Source organism: Xenopus tropicalis, chromosome 1 (genome assembly GCF_000004195.4).
Source record: "Xenopus tropicalis strain Nigerian chromosome 1, UCB_Xtro_10.0, whole genome shotgun sequence".
In the NCBI taxonomy this organism is placed as follows: Eukaryota; Metazoa; Chordata; class Amphibia; order Anura; family Pipidae; genus Xenopus; species Xenopus tropicalis.
In genome coordinates, this window is record NC_030677.2 from 193,728,753 (window position 1) to 193,748,078 (window position 19,326).

The 19,326-nt window shown below is 39.0% G+C and overlaps 1 protein-coding gene across 1 annotated transcript in view; it reads right to left on the reverse strand.

Moving 5' to 3' along the window:
• Window positions 1–367: 367 nt before the first annotated feature.
• The window catches only part of parp8 (poly(ADP-ribose) polymerase family member 8), a 152,917-nt gene continuing 133,958 nt past the window's right edge, over window positions 368–19,326 (reverse strand). Inside the window, exons 21-26 of the mRNA XM_002933029.5 lie at window positions 15,754–15,826; window positions 9,527–9,596; window positions 5,294–5,370; window positions 5,020–5,089; window positions 2,786–2,870; window positions 368–1,552 (exon numbers count right to left, since the gene is read on the reverse strand). Coding sequence (XP_002933075.1) covers window positions 1,450–1,552; window positions 2,786–2,870; window positions 5,020–5,089; window positions 5,294–5,370; window positions 9,527–9,596; window positions 15,754–15,826 — 478 coding nt within the window. The 3' untranslated portion in view covers window positions 368–1,449. The remainder of the gene's footprint in view (window positions 1,553–2,785; window positions 2,871–5,019; window positions 5,090–5,293; window positions 5,371–9,526; window positions 9,597–15,753; window positions 15,827–19,326) is intronic.

The window sequence follows — 19,326 nt, forward strand, 5'->3', positions numbered from 1 at the left end:
GTCAACATCTAGAAACTGGGTTGCAACTTCTGCCAGTGGACTTCTCTCATGTTTAGAATATTAGTGGCATTGATTGTTTCTCCTCAATTATTAGTGAAGCTTAATTCATCTCACTTATATACTTAAATATCAATAAGATATGAAGATATATTTACTTAGCCTTTATGCCAATAGGAATAGGCAACAGGTCTTGCTGGTGATGACATTTGTTTTATCGGCAAGTAAATAGTAGAACTTTTTCTAAAATTGCTTTAGCTTTGGTACTGGTACATGTCCGCCTATTTAATAATATTTTAGCAACAGGTAGGAATATCTCTTCTTTACATATAAGTTTGAAAAATACATATAAGATCTACTATAAAAGCAGTTCATTGGCCCCATTATTTTTTTAATGAAGTTAATTTCAGAGAAAATAATGATATAAAAGAATGTGTGCATCTGCAAATAAATTGGCATTAAGCAAAAAAATGTATAAAAACGATCGCATTGCTAAGGAAATTGCTGTCCACAAACTATTGCAAGGGTAAAAAAAACTGAGGAATATCACCTTCCATAGTGAATAAAGCATCAGAATTGGGAATAGGCTCTTTTTAAAACTGATATTGAGTAAAGTAATAACAGGTCACTGATACTGTAACAAATTAAATTACAAACAGTAGAACAGAAGCCAAAAGAACAACAGATGTGCAAAATCCAGCCCCTGGGTTGACTTCATTATATCCTGCACGTAAAGCTGTGGAGCCAGGGTCGGACTGGGGGGTGCAGGGCCCACCGGGAAAACTGCCCCAGGGGCTCTGCAGTTGCCCCCGCCGGCCGTGTCCCCCACACCCCCTAGGGACCCCCGCTGCACCCCCTAACCCACTCGATGTCCGCCCCTGAGTGAGCGCAAGTAACGCATCAGGGGAGGAACACCACCAGCCGGGGGAGCACCGTCAAGGGTCGGGGCCGATGGGGCCCATTATGTCCGGGGCCCAGTCCGACCCTGTGCGGAGCTATGCCAACACTGATATGCTTTTTTTTTATTATCCTTATGCAACAAAATGAGTCAAAACCAAAAAATAAATCTATAAGTATGGTCTTCCAGATAAGCACAGAATACAATTATATTCCATTGTCCAATCAACCTTACCGTAGATTCCATAAAATGTAATATTACTGTACTTATTGCAAGGTAGGCAAACCATCGCTATAATTAAAACATGACTAGTATGTAGCCTTATTTAACAACTGTTATGTTCCTTTCTCTCTTTAACTTTGCTGCGTTCGTTGCATCCACCCCAATACATTAGAGCAGTAATTCTGTCGCACCAAAAGTAGTCTTTTTTATGGTCAATTATTAAAATGTGAGCTTAAATAATTGTTTTCGTGTGTTCAGACTTTTGATAATAAATATATGTTTTTCCAGCACAAAGTCCAGCTTTGAGACTGCAAATTCTGCCGCGGCTTCCTTTAGCCAGTAGCAGTTTGGTTGCCAATAACTCGAAGGATTTCTTTGTGAATGCTTGGCTCTTGTGTGTTAATACTTGTATCCCCAACTTGTCCATCCTCGTACCTATGGCAACCAAAAGAAATTGGAAGCAGTTTAATATTTATTTGTGGTATAAAATATAACACTAATATTTATTATGTCAACAACCAGGTGCTGTAGGGAACTTGCTGAGAGACTGTGCAGTTGTATTATTATTCTATAAGCCACAAAAAATAAAAGAGATTATTAACTAAAGGGCAGATATATGAAATTCAGATTTTTGTGGTACTTTTATGAAACCACGACTAACATTTCCACAAAAACTACAAATGTCTAGACATTTATTAAAAGATCCAAACTAAAAAAAGCAAGAGCAAATAAAACAAGGAAAAAACACGAAAAACAAATTTTATGTATTGTGGCACAAATGAAAGCGCCAAAAAAACCCCAAAACCTCTAAAACCACGCAGCAAAGAAAAGATCTTTTGATATTAAAAACGAACACCTGCCATTGACTTCTACATGACCTCATCAGCTTTTAGATTTGTTGCAGTTTAATCGCAAAATAAACTATGACAAAAACTATGAATCATGAAAAAAATTCAAACTTCATTAAATGCTCCCCCTAAACATCATAATTGGAGAGGTAAAAGATTGACATTTAATAAAATGCAGTGGTTATAATTGCTATCAGGCTCACTTTTAGTGCTTCCAGTCCATCTTGGAGGTGTCTAACCTGCTTCTTATTCTATTGCTTATATTACTTGTCCCCGCAATGTGAAACATCAGCACCTCCTTTAAGACAAGGCAACTGTTTGCACAACAACGATCACGACTAACGGTCCCCATGCACGGGCCGATTCTAGCTGCCAATATCGGTCCCTTAGAATGATTCGGCAGCTAATTGGTCCATGTACGGGCACTACCGACGGGCCTGCCCGACCGATATCTGGCCTGAAATTGGGCAGATCTCGATCGGGCAGGTTAAAAAATCTAGTCGGATCGGGGATCGCATCTGCTCGTTGATGTGGTCCCCGGACCAACTTTTCCTATACCCGCCGTTATAATTTGATCGTTTGGCCCCATCAAATTAGCCTGGATTCTCTCGATATCTGGATTCTCTCGATATCGCCCACTGGTGGGTCCCCCACCCACCAGTGGGCGATATCGAGAGAATCGCCAAGCGAGCAGATCTGAAGGTGTATGGGGACCTTAACACTACTAGTAACGCCACTGCTACATATTAGTTGCAAATGGATGCATTCATGTATTACAAGTCTGATTAACATACCATTAACGTTTATACAGAATACTCACACAAAAAAGAATCTTGTACAGACATGATCGGTGTTGGGTACAACCCAGATTTCACCATGTTTGTGCAGTTCTGGTGAAGTGATCACTGCAAATCAAGCAAAAACAATATGGCAGTATTTGTTACTATACTGTAATCATTAGTCGTTTATATTGTACCTTATTTACATATTGCAAAGAGTTGCAGTACAGGTATGGGACCTGTTATTCAGAATGCTTGAAGGGATCTTTCCATAATTTGGATCCCCATACCTTAAGTCTATTAAAATAAATAATGTAAACGTTAAATAAACCCAGTAGGATTGTTTGGCCTCCAGTAAGGATTCAAGGCCTCCAGTGGGATCAAGTACAAGGTGCTGATTTATTATTACAAAGAAATGGGCCTTCCCATAATTCTGAGCTTTATGGATAATGGGTTTCCAGATAACGGATTCTATACCTGCATTAAAGGAGAAGGAAAGGCTAAGTCACTTGGGGGTGCCAAAATGTTAGGCACCCCCAAGCAGGGCTGGAACTAGGGGTAGGCAGAAGAGGCAGCTGCCTAGGGTGCAACGATTGGGGGGCACCAGGCAGGAGCCTCTCCTGCCTACCCCTAGTGCTACTTAGTCATTGCCTCCGCCGCTTGTCATTAGCGGCGGAGGCAATGACCGATCTAATCGCTCCGCCCCGGGGGGGGGGGAGGTGGGCGGAGTTGGCCGACCAGGTTGCCTAGGGCGCTCGGTCGGCTTGGCCCGCCCCTGCCCCCAAGTGACTTAGATCGCTTACCTTGTACCCTGGGCTGGTGCCCCTGTTAGGAGAAAAAAGCACCAGCCCGGGGTACCTGTAGGAAGCGCTTCCTCCTTCCTTTCTCTTCTGCCGGCGAAATCCGTCGGCCGGCGCATGCGCAGTAGAGTGAAAAGCCCGACTTTCTTGTTTAAGTTCCACTATTCACTCTACAGCACATGCGCGCGCAAGCGAATAGGAAGGAGGAAGCGATCACTGCTACCCCGGGCTGGTGCTGTTCTCTACATACAGGGGCACCAGCCCGGGGTAAAAGGGAAGCGATGTAAGTCACTTGGGGGTGCCTAACATTTTGGCACCCCCAAGTGACTTAGCCTTTCCTTCTCCTTTAAGGTCAGAAGGTTAGAAGGCATCAACATGAGAGTTATACAACATACAACATTAACATTTGGGGTATTTATTTAGATAATTATTTTATTTTCATTTATTTGAATTATTAGTAAAATATTTGTAAATAGGCGAGAACTCCATCATTAACATTTGCTTTGTGCGTTACATTAAAATACCCGGTTAGTTTAAAATCTAATCATATTAAAGAGATCTAGGAATAATTTAATAAGCAGAAGGGATTCATTTAAAATATGAGAAAATGTGGGGAAGTAAATGCATCACAATATCCCATGGATAATTTTACGTTGGAACAAGGAGAACTGGGGTTCCAAGTGGAAAATACTGCCTTCTACCTAGTATGCCAAAAAAATGAATATTAACTTTGCAAGGTTTACATATTGCTCAGGTCCTCAGGTCACCGCAACAGAGGTGCCATTTTCATAACTACTGATTTCTTAAATAAAACAAATTAAATAAATAACATTACTAGCCTCTAAAGCAGTGGTTCTCAACCTCCCTAATGCCGCAACCCATTAATACAGTTCCTCATGTTGTGGTGACCCCCAACCATAAAATTATTCCTAAAACCATCGGAAATATGTGTTTTATATGTTGTTTTAGGCGACCCCTGTGAAACTGTCGTTCGACCCCCAAAGGGGTCCCGACCCACAGGTTGAGAACCGCTGCTCTAAAACATATTGCATTTACCCCTTAGAACCCAATTCAAACCTTTTTTCCCCCCCATCTGCATCTATTTTATAAACAAATTAGGACACATTAAAGCATTTGTTTACACTATTGTTCCCACCGGTGTTTTATATGAATTCGTTTTTTTTATTATTAACTAATTTCCACAAATTTAAAGAAAGTCAATTTTAAGCAGAGAGGAAAGTCTCATTGCCTTTTCTGTAGGGATTATTCAATAACAGAAAGAAATTGTTTGTTCCAACAATTTGGAAAATATTTGAGAAAAATCATTTCAAAAGGGCATCCAGTATTACATTTGGGGGGGGTCTGAATACTTTTTGTTTTTGTAATATTGAAAAATCAACATTAAGAATATAAACAAGTACATTTGATTCTAAAATAAGTTGAAATCATGCAACTGCTAGAAAACAAAATCTTACCTTCACATAAGGCTATACATTTCAAGTTACGGCTTTGTAAAAATTGAGATTGTTGTCCTTTTTTCTGTGACTAAAGCACAAAAGAGACAAAAGTACAACAGCACAGCATTATTTCTGTTATTATAACTGGCACAAATAATTATATTAGGGTGTTACAAATGTCATGGCAGGCAGAATAATACAATCATGGAACTGGCAATTTGACCTTTACACTATTATAGGAAAATGTCAAGTATCTGACATAAGGACAAATACAAACAAGCAATAAAACTACCTGTACTGTACTACTGCTTTTGCTGCTGGATGGGGGATCATCCTTAGCCGACACTTTCTGTTGCTTCTTATTCATCCCTGTTTAAAAAAATAAAATAGTCACTCAACTACATGTGTCCTTCAGCCCCTCGATAACAGTGTGCAATCACAGTTTCAAACTTTCATTTGTGAGCAAATAGGAAAACGTTCTGTTGGTAGCACATAGGCAATGAATGTGGCTCCTTTCCAATTTGCATGGAATTATACAACATTTTTACCAACTAAGAGACATTTATATTGATAGTAATAATATAGGGACAGATCTATCAAATATCGGGACTGAGACCTGGTCCTGGGAAAGGACTGTGTGTTTGATTGCTTTGATAAATCAAACACTATTCTGTTTAGTGCATGGTAGTACCCGCTGCCTGGCATTGCATAGCAGTAATGAGGAGCACTATCATACATCTGAATCTATTCTAGAGACAATTCCAGTGAAGAAGAAAATGTTCAAGAATGTTCAATCTTGAGCAACCAGAAACCATCATTAATTTGGGCTTGCAATGTTAAGAGACAAAAAGGTGTTCCATTCTCTTTCTATAAATCCTAATAAGTATATATATAAAGTATATATGGATAAGGTATCGTTCTGTAATTTGGGTCATCATATCCAAAAATATGTAACATAGTAAGTTAGGTTGAAAAAAGGCACACGTCCATCAAGTTCAACCATAAGAGCTATTTCCCCTACCCCTGTATTCCCTCACTTGTACTGAGAGCTATCTCCCCTACCCCTGTATTCCCTCACTTGTACTGAGAGCTATCTCCCCTACCCCTGTATTCCCTCACTTGTACTGAGAGCTATCTCCCCTACCCCTGTATTCCCTAACTTGTACTGAGAGCTATCCCCCCTACCCCTGTATTCCCTCACTTGTACTGAGAGCTATCTCCCCTACCCCTGTATTCCCTCACTTGTACTGAGAGCTATCTCCCCTACCCCTGTATTCCCTCACTTGTACTGAGGGCTATCTCCCCTACCCCTGTATTCCCTCACTTGTACTGAGAGCTATCCCCCCTACCCCTGTATTCCCTCACTTGTACTGAGAGCTAGCCCCCTACCCCTGTATTCCCTCACTTGTACTGAGAGCTATCTCCCCTACCCCTGTATTCCCTCACTTGTACTGAGAGCTATCTCCCCTACCCCTGTATTCCCTCACTTGTACTGAGAGCTATCTCCCCTACCCCTGTATTCCCTCACTTGTACTGAGAGCTATCTCCCATAACCCTGTATTCCCTCACTTGTACTGAGAGCTATCTCCCTACCCCTGTATTCCCTCACTTGTACTGAGAGCTATCTCCCATACCCCTGTATTCCCTCACTTGTACTGAGAGCTATCTCCCATACCCCTGTATTCCCTCACTTGTACTGAGAGCTATCTCCCATACCCCTGTATTCCCTCACTTGTACTGAGAGCTATCTCCCCTACCCCTGTATTCCCTCACTTGTACTGAGAGCTATCTCCCATAACCCTGTGTTCCCTCACTTGTACTGAGAGCTATCTCCCCTACCCCTGTATTCCCTCACTTGTACTGAGAGCTATCTCCAATAACCCTGTATTCCCTCACTTGTACTGAGCGCTATCTCCCCTACCCCTGTATTCCCTCACTTGTACTGAGAGCTATCTCCCATACCCCTGTATTCCCTCACTTGTACTGAGAGCTATCTCCCCTACCCCTGTATTCCCTCACTTGTACTGAGAGCTATCTCCCATACCCCTGTATTCCCTCACTTGTACTGAGAGCTATCTCCCCTACCCCTGTATTCCCTCACTTGTACTGAGAGCTATCTCCCATACCCCTGTATTCCCTCACTTGTACTGAGAGCTATCTCCCCTACCCCTGTATTCCCTCACTTGTACTGAGAGCTATCTCCCATAACCCTGTATTCCCTCACTTGTACTGAGAGCTATCTCCCATACCCCTGTATTCCCTCACTTGTACTAAGAGCTATCTCCCATACCCCTGTATTCCCTCACTTGTACTAAGAGCTATCTCCCATACCCCTGTATTCCCTCACTTGTACTGAGAGCTATCTCCCATACCCCTGTATTCCCTCACTTGTACTGAGAGCTATCTCCCATAACCCTGTATTCACTCACTTGTACTGAGAGCTATCTCCCATACCCCTGTATTCCCTCACTTGTACTGAGAGCTATCCCCCCTACCCCTGTATTCCCTCACTTGTACTGAGAGCTATCTCCCATACCCCTGTATTCCCTCACTTGTACTAAGAGCTATCTCCCATACCCCTGTATTCCCTCACTTGTACTGAGAGCTATCTCCCATACCCCTGTATTCCCTCACTTGTACTGAGAGCTATCTCCCATAACCCTGTATTCACTCACTTGTACTGAGAGCTATCTCCCCTACCCCTGTATTCCCTCACTTGTACTGAGAGCTATCCCCCCTACCCCTGTATTCCCTCACTTGTACTGAGAGCTATCTCCCCTACCCCTGTATTCCCTCACTTGTACTGAGAGCTATCCCCCATACCCCTGTATTCCCTCACTTGTACTGACAGCTATCTCCCCTACCCCTGTATTCCCTCACTTGTACTGAGAGCTATTCCCCCTACCCCTGTATTCCATCACTTGTACTGAGAGCTATCCCCCCTACCCCTGTATTCCCTCACTTGTACTGAGAGCTATCTCCCCTACCCCTGTATTCCCTCACTTGTACTGAGAGCTATCCCCCATACCCCTGTATTCCCTCACTTGTACTGAGAGCTATCCCCCATACCCCTGTATTCCCTCACTTGTACTGAGAGCTATCTCCCATACCCCTGTATTCCCTCACTTGTACTGAGAGCTATCTCCCCTACCCCTGTATTCCCTCACTTGTACTGAGAGCTATCTCCCCTACCCCTGTATTCCCTCACTTGTACTGAGAGCTATCTCCCCTACCCCTGTATTCCCTCACATGTACTGAGAGCTATCTCCCCTACCCCTGTATTCCCTCACTTGTACTGAGAGCTATCTCCCATAACCCTGTATTCCCTCACTTGTACTGAGAGCTATCTCCCATAACCCTGTATTCCCTCACTTGTACTGAGAGCTATCTCCCCTACCCCTGTATTCCCTCACTTGTACTGAGAGCTATCTCCCATAACCCTGTATTCCCTCACTTGTACTGAGAGCTATCTCCCATAACCCTGTATTCCCTCACTTGTACTGAGAGCTATCTCCCATAACCCTGTATTCCCTCACTTGTACTGAGAGCTATCCCCCCTACCCCTGTATTCCCTCACTTGTACTGAGAGCTATCTCCCCTACCCCTGTATTCCCTCACTTGTACTGAGAGCTATCTCCCCTACCCCTGTATTCCCTCACTTGTACTGAGAGCTATCCCCCCTACCCCTGTATTCCCTCACTTGTACTGAGAGCTATCTCCCCTACCCCTGTATTCCCTCACTTGTACTGAGAGCTATCCCCCCTACCCCTGTATTCCCTCACTTGTACTGAGAGCTATCTCCCCTACCCCTGTATTCCCTCACTTGTACTGAGAGCTATCTCCCATAACCCTGTATTCCCTCACTTGTACTGAGAGCTATCTCCCATACCCCTGTATTCCCTCACTTGCTAAACAGCCATCCAAACCCTTCTTAAAGCTATATAATGTATCAGCCAGTAGTTAGGGAATTCCTCAACTTCACAGCACACTATGTATGCATGGTGCTTAGTTGGGATCAAGAACAAGGTACTGTTGTATTACTAATCAAGGAAATTCATTATTTAATTAATTAAAGAAATCAGGTTACCAGATATGGGTTCCCATACCTATATTTACATGTATAATACCTATTGTCTGGAGTAGGGATGAGTGAATTTTTTTTGCCAGGCATGGATTCGCAGTGAAATTGCGAATCCATGCCTGTCACAAAAATTCCTTGAGTGAATAAAAAGTCTCAGTTGTGTAAAAAATTGTTGCAAATTTTCTGCCGTTTCGTGAATTTTTCAGCAGTTTTGCGAATTTTTCGGTGAAGCGAAACACATTTGCTTATATCTACTCTTTGACATAGGTTTTCCGGATCAGAGTTTTTTTCTGTAATCTAGATCACCAGTCCTTTAAGCCTAGAGGATAGAGGAACATCAAGTCTGCAGGATAATGGAATTCTGTATAGTACCTATTCATGGAACAGTTTGATGTTTTCCTATATAAACACACATAAAACTGATCTACAACATAAGTATATTACCTGAGTAACCAAATGATATGCTTGATAAAGGACTAAGATATATTCCATTTCCATACATGGCACCGTGTAGCTAAAAAGCAAAAAAAGTAAAGTTTTACAAAACATATCAATGTCTAATTTGTAACTTTAATACAGGTATAGGACCCATTATCCAGAATGCTCGGGACCAAGGGTATTCCGGATAAGGGGTCTTTCCGTAATTTTGATCTTGATACCTTAAGTCTACTAAAAAAATCAATACAACATTAATTAAACCCAATAGGTTTGTTTTGCCTCCAATAAGGATTAATTATATCTTAGTTGGGATCAAGTACAGGTACTGTTTTATTATTACAGAGAAAAGGGAATCATTTAACCATGAAATAAACCCAATAGGGCTGTTCTGCCCCCAATAAGGGGTAATTATATCTTAGTTGGGATCAAGTACAGGTACTGTTTTATTATTACAGAGAAAAGGGAATCATTTAACCATGAAATAAACCCAATAGGGCTGTTCTGCCCCCAATAAGGGGTAATTATATCTTAGTTGGGATCAAGTACAGGTACTGTTTTATTATTACAGAGAAAAGGGAATCATTTAACCATTAAATAAACCCAATAGGGCTGTTCTGCCCCAATAAGGGGTAATTATATCTTAGTTGGGATCAAGTACAGGTACTGTTTTATTATTACAGAGAAAAGGGAATCATTTAACCATTAAATAAACCCAATAGGGCTGTTCTGCCCCCAATAAGGGGTAATTATATCTTAGTTGGGATCAAGTACAGGTACTGTTTTATTATTACAGAGAAAAGGGAATCATTTAACCATGAAATAAACCCAATAGGGCTGTTCTGCCCCCAATAAGGGGTAATTATATCTTAGTTGGGATCAAGTACAGGTACTGTTTTATTATAATAGAGAAAAAAGAAATTATTTGTAAATTATTTGATTAAAATTTAGTCTATGGGACATGGCCTTTCTGTAATTTGGAACTTTCTGGATAATGAGTTTCTGGGTAATGGGTCCCATACCTGTAATCACATTAACGTTTATTTGATGTAGAGCAACCTCCAGTTACAAAGATGTAATAGTACAGTTCTTTTAAAGTAATTAAGACTTTCTAGGGGACTGACAAATTTCTTTGAAAAATTCATAGATTATGAAGTATGCTGGGTTGAATTTGTGGGCATCGGAAGGGATGAGTCCTTTGGGATCAGAGGGAGGGGCATAAGGGGTCAAAAACACTGAGCATAGAGAGAAAAGGGTTAATAAACAAGATATTCTACTTTTAGATCTTAGATTTGTCCCGGAGAGATAGACCTGGAGTCCCTGCACTATAGGGAGGCTGGCAATTCACATACTGGGCATATGTTGCTGAGCATACAGGGAAACCCTTCTTAAAATATAAGGAATTTACATGCCTCATGCTACACGCAACCAAAGATCATAAACCCTCAATTAAGGAATTATGGGTGGAAACATGCAATTGCTCCTTTATAAAGCTGGCCAACAATGCATCCAGAACCACTGGTTCATTAGCACAGATACAGCTTCATAATTCAGAGCCACGTATCCAAGCTTGCAGATAGTAGTTTTGATCTGGTTAGATCTTTTAGGTGCAAGATCACCATCTTGCTACCTTGTCTGCATTGTCTCTGCCGGGTGCAGACAGACACAGTGGATATTGGCTGGAAATGCAAAATGTCATGTTTTTTTGCCGTGTCTGCCTGCATTCGGGTGAAGAGAATGCTTTTGGGTGCAGGGGCTGGTTCTTGGTCTGCATTTATCCAAAGCCCAAAAATAAGCCCCGTGTGGCACTAGCCATGATGTTTTTTTCCACTAAATTACTGAGCACCATGGCAGAAACAAAGAATGAGCATGGTCCCTGTGCCTTCTAAGAAAATCCCTCTAAAGTTGGTTAACCGGGCACAGAACAATTAGCTCTTAATATTACTGTCTACTAAAAATGCAATATAAATTGTGAAGTTTCAAAAAAATATCAACAGTTTTATCTGTATAACTTTGATATTCATCTAGACAACTCAATACTAAGCCCATGCATGGTCACCTTTACATCTTTATCTTTTCAGATTGTGATACAGCAGACTTGCCTACTTCTCATATCTGCTAGAAGTGCATTTCAGCTCCTACGCAGCTTTGAAATAATATACAGTCTCCATTGGGGCCACAGTCACGACGGCAGAAGTAAATGTCCTTTTTGATGAATGTGCTCCCTAGAGCAGCTAGACTGGTACAAGCTTCAGCTAACAGACTGGCATATGATGTTATACATAAAGGGAGCAGGTGTTTCAATTTTCCTTCTTAACTTTGGAGAATAAATAGCAAATCTTTTGCAGTTAAAAAGTAGAATGGGGGAATGTGATATAAGTTGTAAACGGAAAAAAATGGGCACAAATAAGAATAAAAAGTCATATTTTGAAATGTAATATTTTTCATTGTTAAAATTTGAATTGCGCATTGCGAACTTTTTAAGGCATGCTTGAAGGTGGCGTAATCTTTTGGACCAAACTTAACAACTTTTTCATTAAGAAGTTTAATTACTGCACTGTAGCAAACAATAAAATTCACAAATTTTGTTCCACTGTTGGAAGTGGTCTGAACAGTTCCCGCATTTTCAAATGTAATCATGTTAATAACTGTACATTTATGCCATGTTTTTCCTTTTATTTTCCTAAAAAATAATTTCTGTGACTCAATAGAAAAAGTAAATGAATTAATATTGATAGGCGATCCGCGCGTCAGTTTATAAATGTTCCAGTGCTGGAAACTACAGTGCAAATTCAAGTACAGGTATAGGACCTGTTATCCAGAATGCTCGGGATCTTCATACAAGTCTACAAATAAATTAATAAAACATTGATTAAACCCAGTAGGATTATTTTACATCCGGTAAGGATTAATTATATCTTAGTTGGGATCAAATACAAAGCACTGTTTTATTTTTACAGAGAAAAAGGAAATCAATTTTCAAAATCTGAATTATTTGATTAAAATGGAGTCTATGGGAGACAGGCATTCTGTAATTCAGAGCTTTCTGGATATCGGGTTTCCGGTTAAGGGATCCCATACCTGTACTGACCAAACAATTCTTTACTTTATGCACTATTAGATTCTAGTTGTTTGCAGGCAAGGCTCAGAGTGCCATAATGTATGTTTGGCATACTGTGGGGATCTAGTACAGTAAATCTTCACAACCCACAATCTTCTAGTTCTGTAACATGTAACAACCATGGGGCTGATTTATCAACGTTTGAATATGAATTTCTCCATGATTCAATTTTTTGCGTGAAAACTCCCAAATTAGAATTATGGTTTCCAAAACTTTTAAGCCCAACAAATGTAAAAAAGTTTATTCCAATGAAAGGTGTAATTTTGCTATGTGACTCGTTGATTAGGTTGTTATGAGCACAATATGAGAACAATATTTATCCAGTGATGGGCAAAATTATTTGCCAGGCATGGATTCTCTGTGAATTCCAGTGTTTCGCCACTGGCGGATTATTTTGCTAAACGGGCGTCAAAATTTGGTGCATAAAAATTCACTGCAGGGAAAAAATTGTCACCCACGACAGAAAAAATTGTAGAGCATGTAAAAAAAGATGGGCATTAAAAAACAATTGTTGCGTGTGCCAATTTTTTTTTACATGTGTCATTTTTGCTGTTTCATGGATTTTTTGCTGTTTCATGAATCTTTGCAAAGATTCGCAAGATTCGCATATTTTTAGCCAAAGCAAAGCAGGATAGATCCGCTCATCACTATATTTATCCACTTTAGGGAGACTAAAATGCAATAAATAAAATGTGATATCTGCAATGGGTGTTTTGGCCATTGGTGTATTTTTTAGAGATCTTTAACCAGGCATATTATATATTATTGCATTGGGTAATATGTGTACGTTTTGGTGTAGTTTTAATACAAACAAAACCAGTGACAAACATGAGGCTGTAATATGGGGAGACTCTAAACAGATTCATAAAATCCACTATGTTTAGCAAAAGGTGTTTGCGAGTACTGCCTAAAAATCATATAAACCCGTTTGGATCCTCCAGGAAATCATTATAGAAATAAATGCCATATATGAGGATTACTACATGTGGGCTTACTATTACGGGCTTTGCAGAAGCCAAAGTGTCAGCTGTGATAATTCTGATGCATGATTTACATATCTGGATAATCCAAGATATTTTGCAGTAAAATGTCCATACTTGGGATGAGGGTCATGTCGATTTTCAGGAATGACATAAAACACTCATTTAGCAAGGATATATATTGTGGTAATTTGGTGTACAAAGATGTAATTACCCATTCTGATCAGAATATGAAGTTTCCATAAAATGCATGGTTTTCTGGGGCAAATATGTTATATTTTATAATACATAAAATGCAGGCAGGCATAAAATGCATAGACTGAAATGTTAAGATAATATGTATACTTTATATTTTACTCCTTGTGCTAAATAATTTGATATTCCTATGCAAACTCACCGTCAAAATGCACTGCTAGCATTTACTGTATATTTGTGAGGGTTTTTATTGTGCACAAGAAGAAAAAGACATATTGCAAACTGCAAAATTTGAGTTCATATTGGAAATTGTTGTTTAAATTCTCACCAGCAGTTTGAGTAGAAAGACATATTTAGCCATTTTGAATTTGTCAGGATTGGTATTTTACAAACATATATGGCTTTCTGGGGGTCATTTTACTGTTATTAGTGTTTTTGGTTTATTTTTGTGCGGTACCTTAAAAAAAATGGGTGCGCGGTTGCAGCAAAAAAACACGTGCACGCCAAAATTCTGCGCAACAAATGCATTTTGGTTTTTTTGCATTTTGACTGTCAGATTTTTTTTTCCCATTTGTATTTTTAGTGCTAAAAGTTGCAGCCATCAAAACGGCTAAAAATCCAAATCAGACAATTTGTCAGCTTAACCTTGCCGAGATCATGTAGAAGTCAGAGGCAGATGTCCCTTCCTTTTTCTGGAGGATCCTTCTTTTGCTTCCAAACTGTAGAGGTTTTGAATTTTTGTTTCTTTGTGCAACAATTCGAAAAAGTTGCATTTTTCATGCAACGAGCTTTTCTGCGACTTTTCCCGCGCTGACTTTTTCAGTAAATGTACGTAGTTTTTTTTAGTAAATGCAAGACATTCCTGAAAACGAGTTTATTTGAATTTTATATAGGATTCAGTTTGGGATATTATTACAAAACTTAGGGGCCCATATACTAAATCATTTTGAGATAAATTTGTATTTTTTCTAAATTATAGAACATTTCGGAATGTATGTGAAAAGTTTGTTAAAATTTCACAAGTTTCTTGTGGTTTTCGGTAAAATTCCACAAAAAAATCGTATTTTGCACAAAGAATAGGAACTTTTAGGAATTTGTTAACGCTTTGGTTACACTTTCATCGGGACTATCTTTTTGCTTGCCAGGTTTGGTCTGTGGACTGCCATTGAGTCCTATGGAAGGCATCAAAGCCAGAAAGGTTTTCGTGGCGTTAACAAATTTTTCGGCACTAACATTTTGTGACTTTCAGAACGCAATTGCGATATTTTCGTACAAATGATAAAAGCATTGCCGTGACATTTTAAAACTGCAGAAATTATAGTGGTTACTTCGAAATTATACCATATCGTGTTTCAAGGCCAGAAAAAAACGTATGTTAGTAAATGTTCCCCTATATGTTATCAGACGATACTTTTCAGTTGCCAAGCTGCCTGGCAATGGAAGGAGAAAAAGAAGTTTAATATAAAAATTAATAATAAAAATAAATGAATAATAAATAGAATGAAAGTGTGAAAGTCAGAATATTGAAAAATATTTTGAAACGTACAGCGACTGCAAGATGTCTTGGCACCAGGAATGGCCTGGCCACCTTCCTAAACTAATAAAGACCACCGTGACTTCCAAGTTCTTGTTCTTGCCTGTTTGACCATTTTGTACTCTACAAAGCTCAGTAAATCAATGACTAAAATACTGCAAAAAAATATCGATTTTGTCAAACTGGGCAACTGCAAACAAGTACCACTGTGTCACTAAATTCAAAAAAGGGTAAACAACTTTCATTTTGAACCAAGTTCAATACATTTTGTTTGATATTCTGAATATTCAGAGCTTTACAAGGGAACATGTCATAATAATAAAGGAACCATTGAAGCCGTTGCAGCTGTATTGGGTGCAGGTGGCTGCGACTTCGAGAAACAGATTTCTTTATTTCACATTATTACCTGCAATCTTGTATTGGAGGCAACAACTAAACCATTCCTCAGTATTGAGTGCCAGTTTTCAATGTGTGAGCCGCTAGGAAAGAAAACAGAAATTGTCGGCAGAGCTCTAGCTGACATGCAAAACCCACGGAGCTTAGGCAAAAACATAACTGTTAAATTGACGTATTTATCCACCTGTGCAAAGAACCAATAAAGCGATTAATACTACCGGCTTAATACTATCCCTGCTGTAATAAAATTAATACTGTGCAGAAAAATTAATCCACCCTTCCCTTAGGAGAAATAAAAAGGAAGGGAAAACGAACAATGGTGACGACAGAGTATACGTGCTTTGGACATTTTGGATACATTTCAACAGCTACACAGCATCACAATGGAAGCAGATTGTCTTAAAGGAGAACTAAAGCCTCACTAAAGAAGTAGGGCAGAAATGTTGCACATAATGTTTTGGGGTTCTGTACCAGCCCAAGGCCCCACAGCCCTTTAGCAGGGAAGATCTGTGCCCCCAAAGATGCCCCCCATCTTCTTTTCTGCTGATTCTCTTTCCTTCTCCTTCTCCTTCTCACTATATACTGTATATATACAATATAAATGTCACAGTATAACCTGAGTTTAGGGCCCACTCACTATATACTGTATATATACAATATAAATGGCACAATATAACCTGAGTTTAGGGGCCCACTCACTATATACTGTATATATACAATATAAATGTCACAGTATAACCTGAGCTTAGGGACCCACTCACTATATACTGTATATATACAATATAAATGTCACAGTATAACCTGAGCTTAGGGGCCCACTCACTATATACTGTATATATACAATATAAATGTCACAGTATAACCTGAGCTTAGGGGCCCACTCACTATATACTGTATATATACAATATAAATGTCACAGTATAACCTGAGCTTAGGGACCCACTCACTATATACTGTATATATACAATATAAATGTCACAGTATAACCTGAGCTTAGGGACCCACTCACTATATACTGTATATATACAATATAAATGTCACAGTATAACCTGAGCTTAGGGGCCCACTCACTATATACTGTATATATACAATATAAATGTCACAGTATAACCTGAGCTTAGGGACCCACTCACTATATACTGTATATATACAATATAAATGTCACAGTATAACCTGAGCTTAGGGACCCACTCACTATATACTGTATATATACAATATAAATGTCACAGTATAACCTGAGCTTAGGGGCCCACTCACTATATACTGTATATATACAATCAGGGCCGCCATCAGGGGGGCACAGGGGGTACAGTCGTCCCGGGCCCTGCCGATTTTAACTTTAAAAGGGGGCCCGGTTGTGCTACAGTTTTCTTAGTAGCTCGGGCCCCCTTTAAACAGTTCTGGGCCCCTGTCATTGGTGGTCAGCGGGTGATCCTATTGGTTGCGCCCCGTGCGTACATGCACGCCAGTACGCACAGGGCGCAAACTTATAAAAGGGCCTGTCTTCTGCCGGCACTCAGAAGTGCAGAGGTGTCGTGAAGGAAGTACCTCGCCGGGTGAGTCCGAAGCCGCCGCTGAAGATGCTGCTGCTGCTGAAGACGCCGGAGGAGCCGAACTAGAAGTGGAGGGCTGTGCTGTGCTGGCTACCAATGTACTGGGGGGGGCACAACTGGCTACCAATGTACTAGGGGGGGGCCCTGCTGGCTACCATGTATTAGGGGGGCCCTGCTGGCTACCAATGTCTCATGTCAATGTCCTTTGTACTGGTGGGAGGGGGGTCCAGAAAATTTTGTTGTGAGGGGCCCCGTGATTTCTGATGGCAGCCCTGTATACAATATAAATGTCACAGTATAACCTGAGCTTAGGGACCCACTCACATTATACTGTATATATAGAATATAAATGGCACATTATACTGTATATATAGAATATAAATGGCACACTATACTGTATATATAGAATATAAATGTCACATTATACTGTATATATAGAATATAAATGGCACACTATCCTGTATATATAGAATATAAATGTCACATTATACTGTATATATAGAATATAAATGGCACACTATACTGTATATATAGAATATAAATGGCACAATATACTGTATATATAGAATATAAATGGCACAATATACTGTATATATAGAATATAAATGGCACAATATACTGTATATATAGAATATAAATGGCACATTATACTGTATATATAGAATATAAATGGCACAATATACTGTATATATAGAATATAAATGGCACACTATCCTGTATATATAGAATATAAATGACACATTATACTGTATATATAGAATATAAATGGCACATTATACTGTATATATAGAATATAAATGGCACAATATACTGTATATATAGAATATAAATGGCACACTATCCTGTATATATAGAATATAAATGACACATTATACTGTATATATAGAATATAAATGGCACAATATACTGTATATATAGAATATAAATGGCACATTATACTGTATATATAGAATATAAATGGCACACTATACTGTATAAATACAATATAAATGGCACACTATACTGTATATATAGAATATAAATGGCACATTATACTGTATATATAGAATATAAATGGCACATTATACTGTATATATAGAATATAAATGGCACAATACACTGTATATATAGAATAAAAATGGCACATTATACTGTATATATAGAATATAAATGGCACATTATACTTTATATATAGAATATAAATGGCTTGCAATAAAGATTTTGGTGAAATAAAAAAAAAAAAAGAATATAAATGGCACATTATACTGTATATATAGAATATAAATGGCACAATATACTGTATATATAGAATATAAATGGCACACTATACTGTATATATAGAATATAAATGGCACAATATACTGTATATATATAGAATATAAATGGCACACTATACTGTATATATATAGAATATAAATGGCACAATATAAGACTGATTAGTAAATATTACAGATTAATAGTAAATGGAAGCTCTGAAAACAGAGTGCAGTTAGCATCAGAATTTAATTGGCAGCCCTGCAGAATCAGCTTCTATGACAGGTGATCCTTATTTTCTGCTTAATAACAACCCCTAAACTCAGCTTCTCAACAGAGCACACTGAGCATGTGCAGTATCACTGACACAAAATCCAAAATGGGGAGCTCCTGTGACAACTTTGAAGGCCTAAATCATTTCCGCTATAGAGATGCCGAACCTTTAGGCTGATGCAGTAAGTTCAGTATATGAAATATGACATTTCTAGCCATATTTATTTTTAGGGTTTAGTTCTCCTTTAAGAGCGTATTTCAATATGCAATGTGTATAGATAAAAAATAGCCTACAGACTTTAATCTCACAAATACTATAAAGGCTTTATTATTACATTAACAATCTGCTTCCGACAAAACCAGAAGGGTTATGGGCATTTTAATTGTCTTACTGAACAGAGGTGAAGATAATGTCGGCCATCAGTGTTGGACACTGCCCATTACTTCCAATTGCAATGACAGGAGAGCACTTTCTACATATTTATGTTGATTTTTTGGGAGCCTTTCCTTGCCCCTTTAGTTAT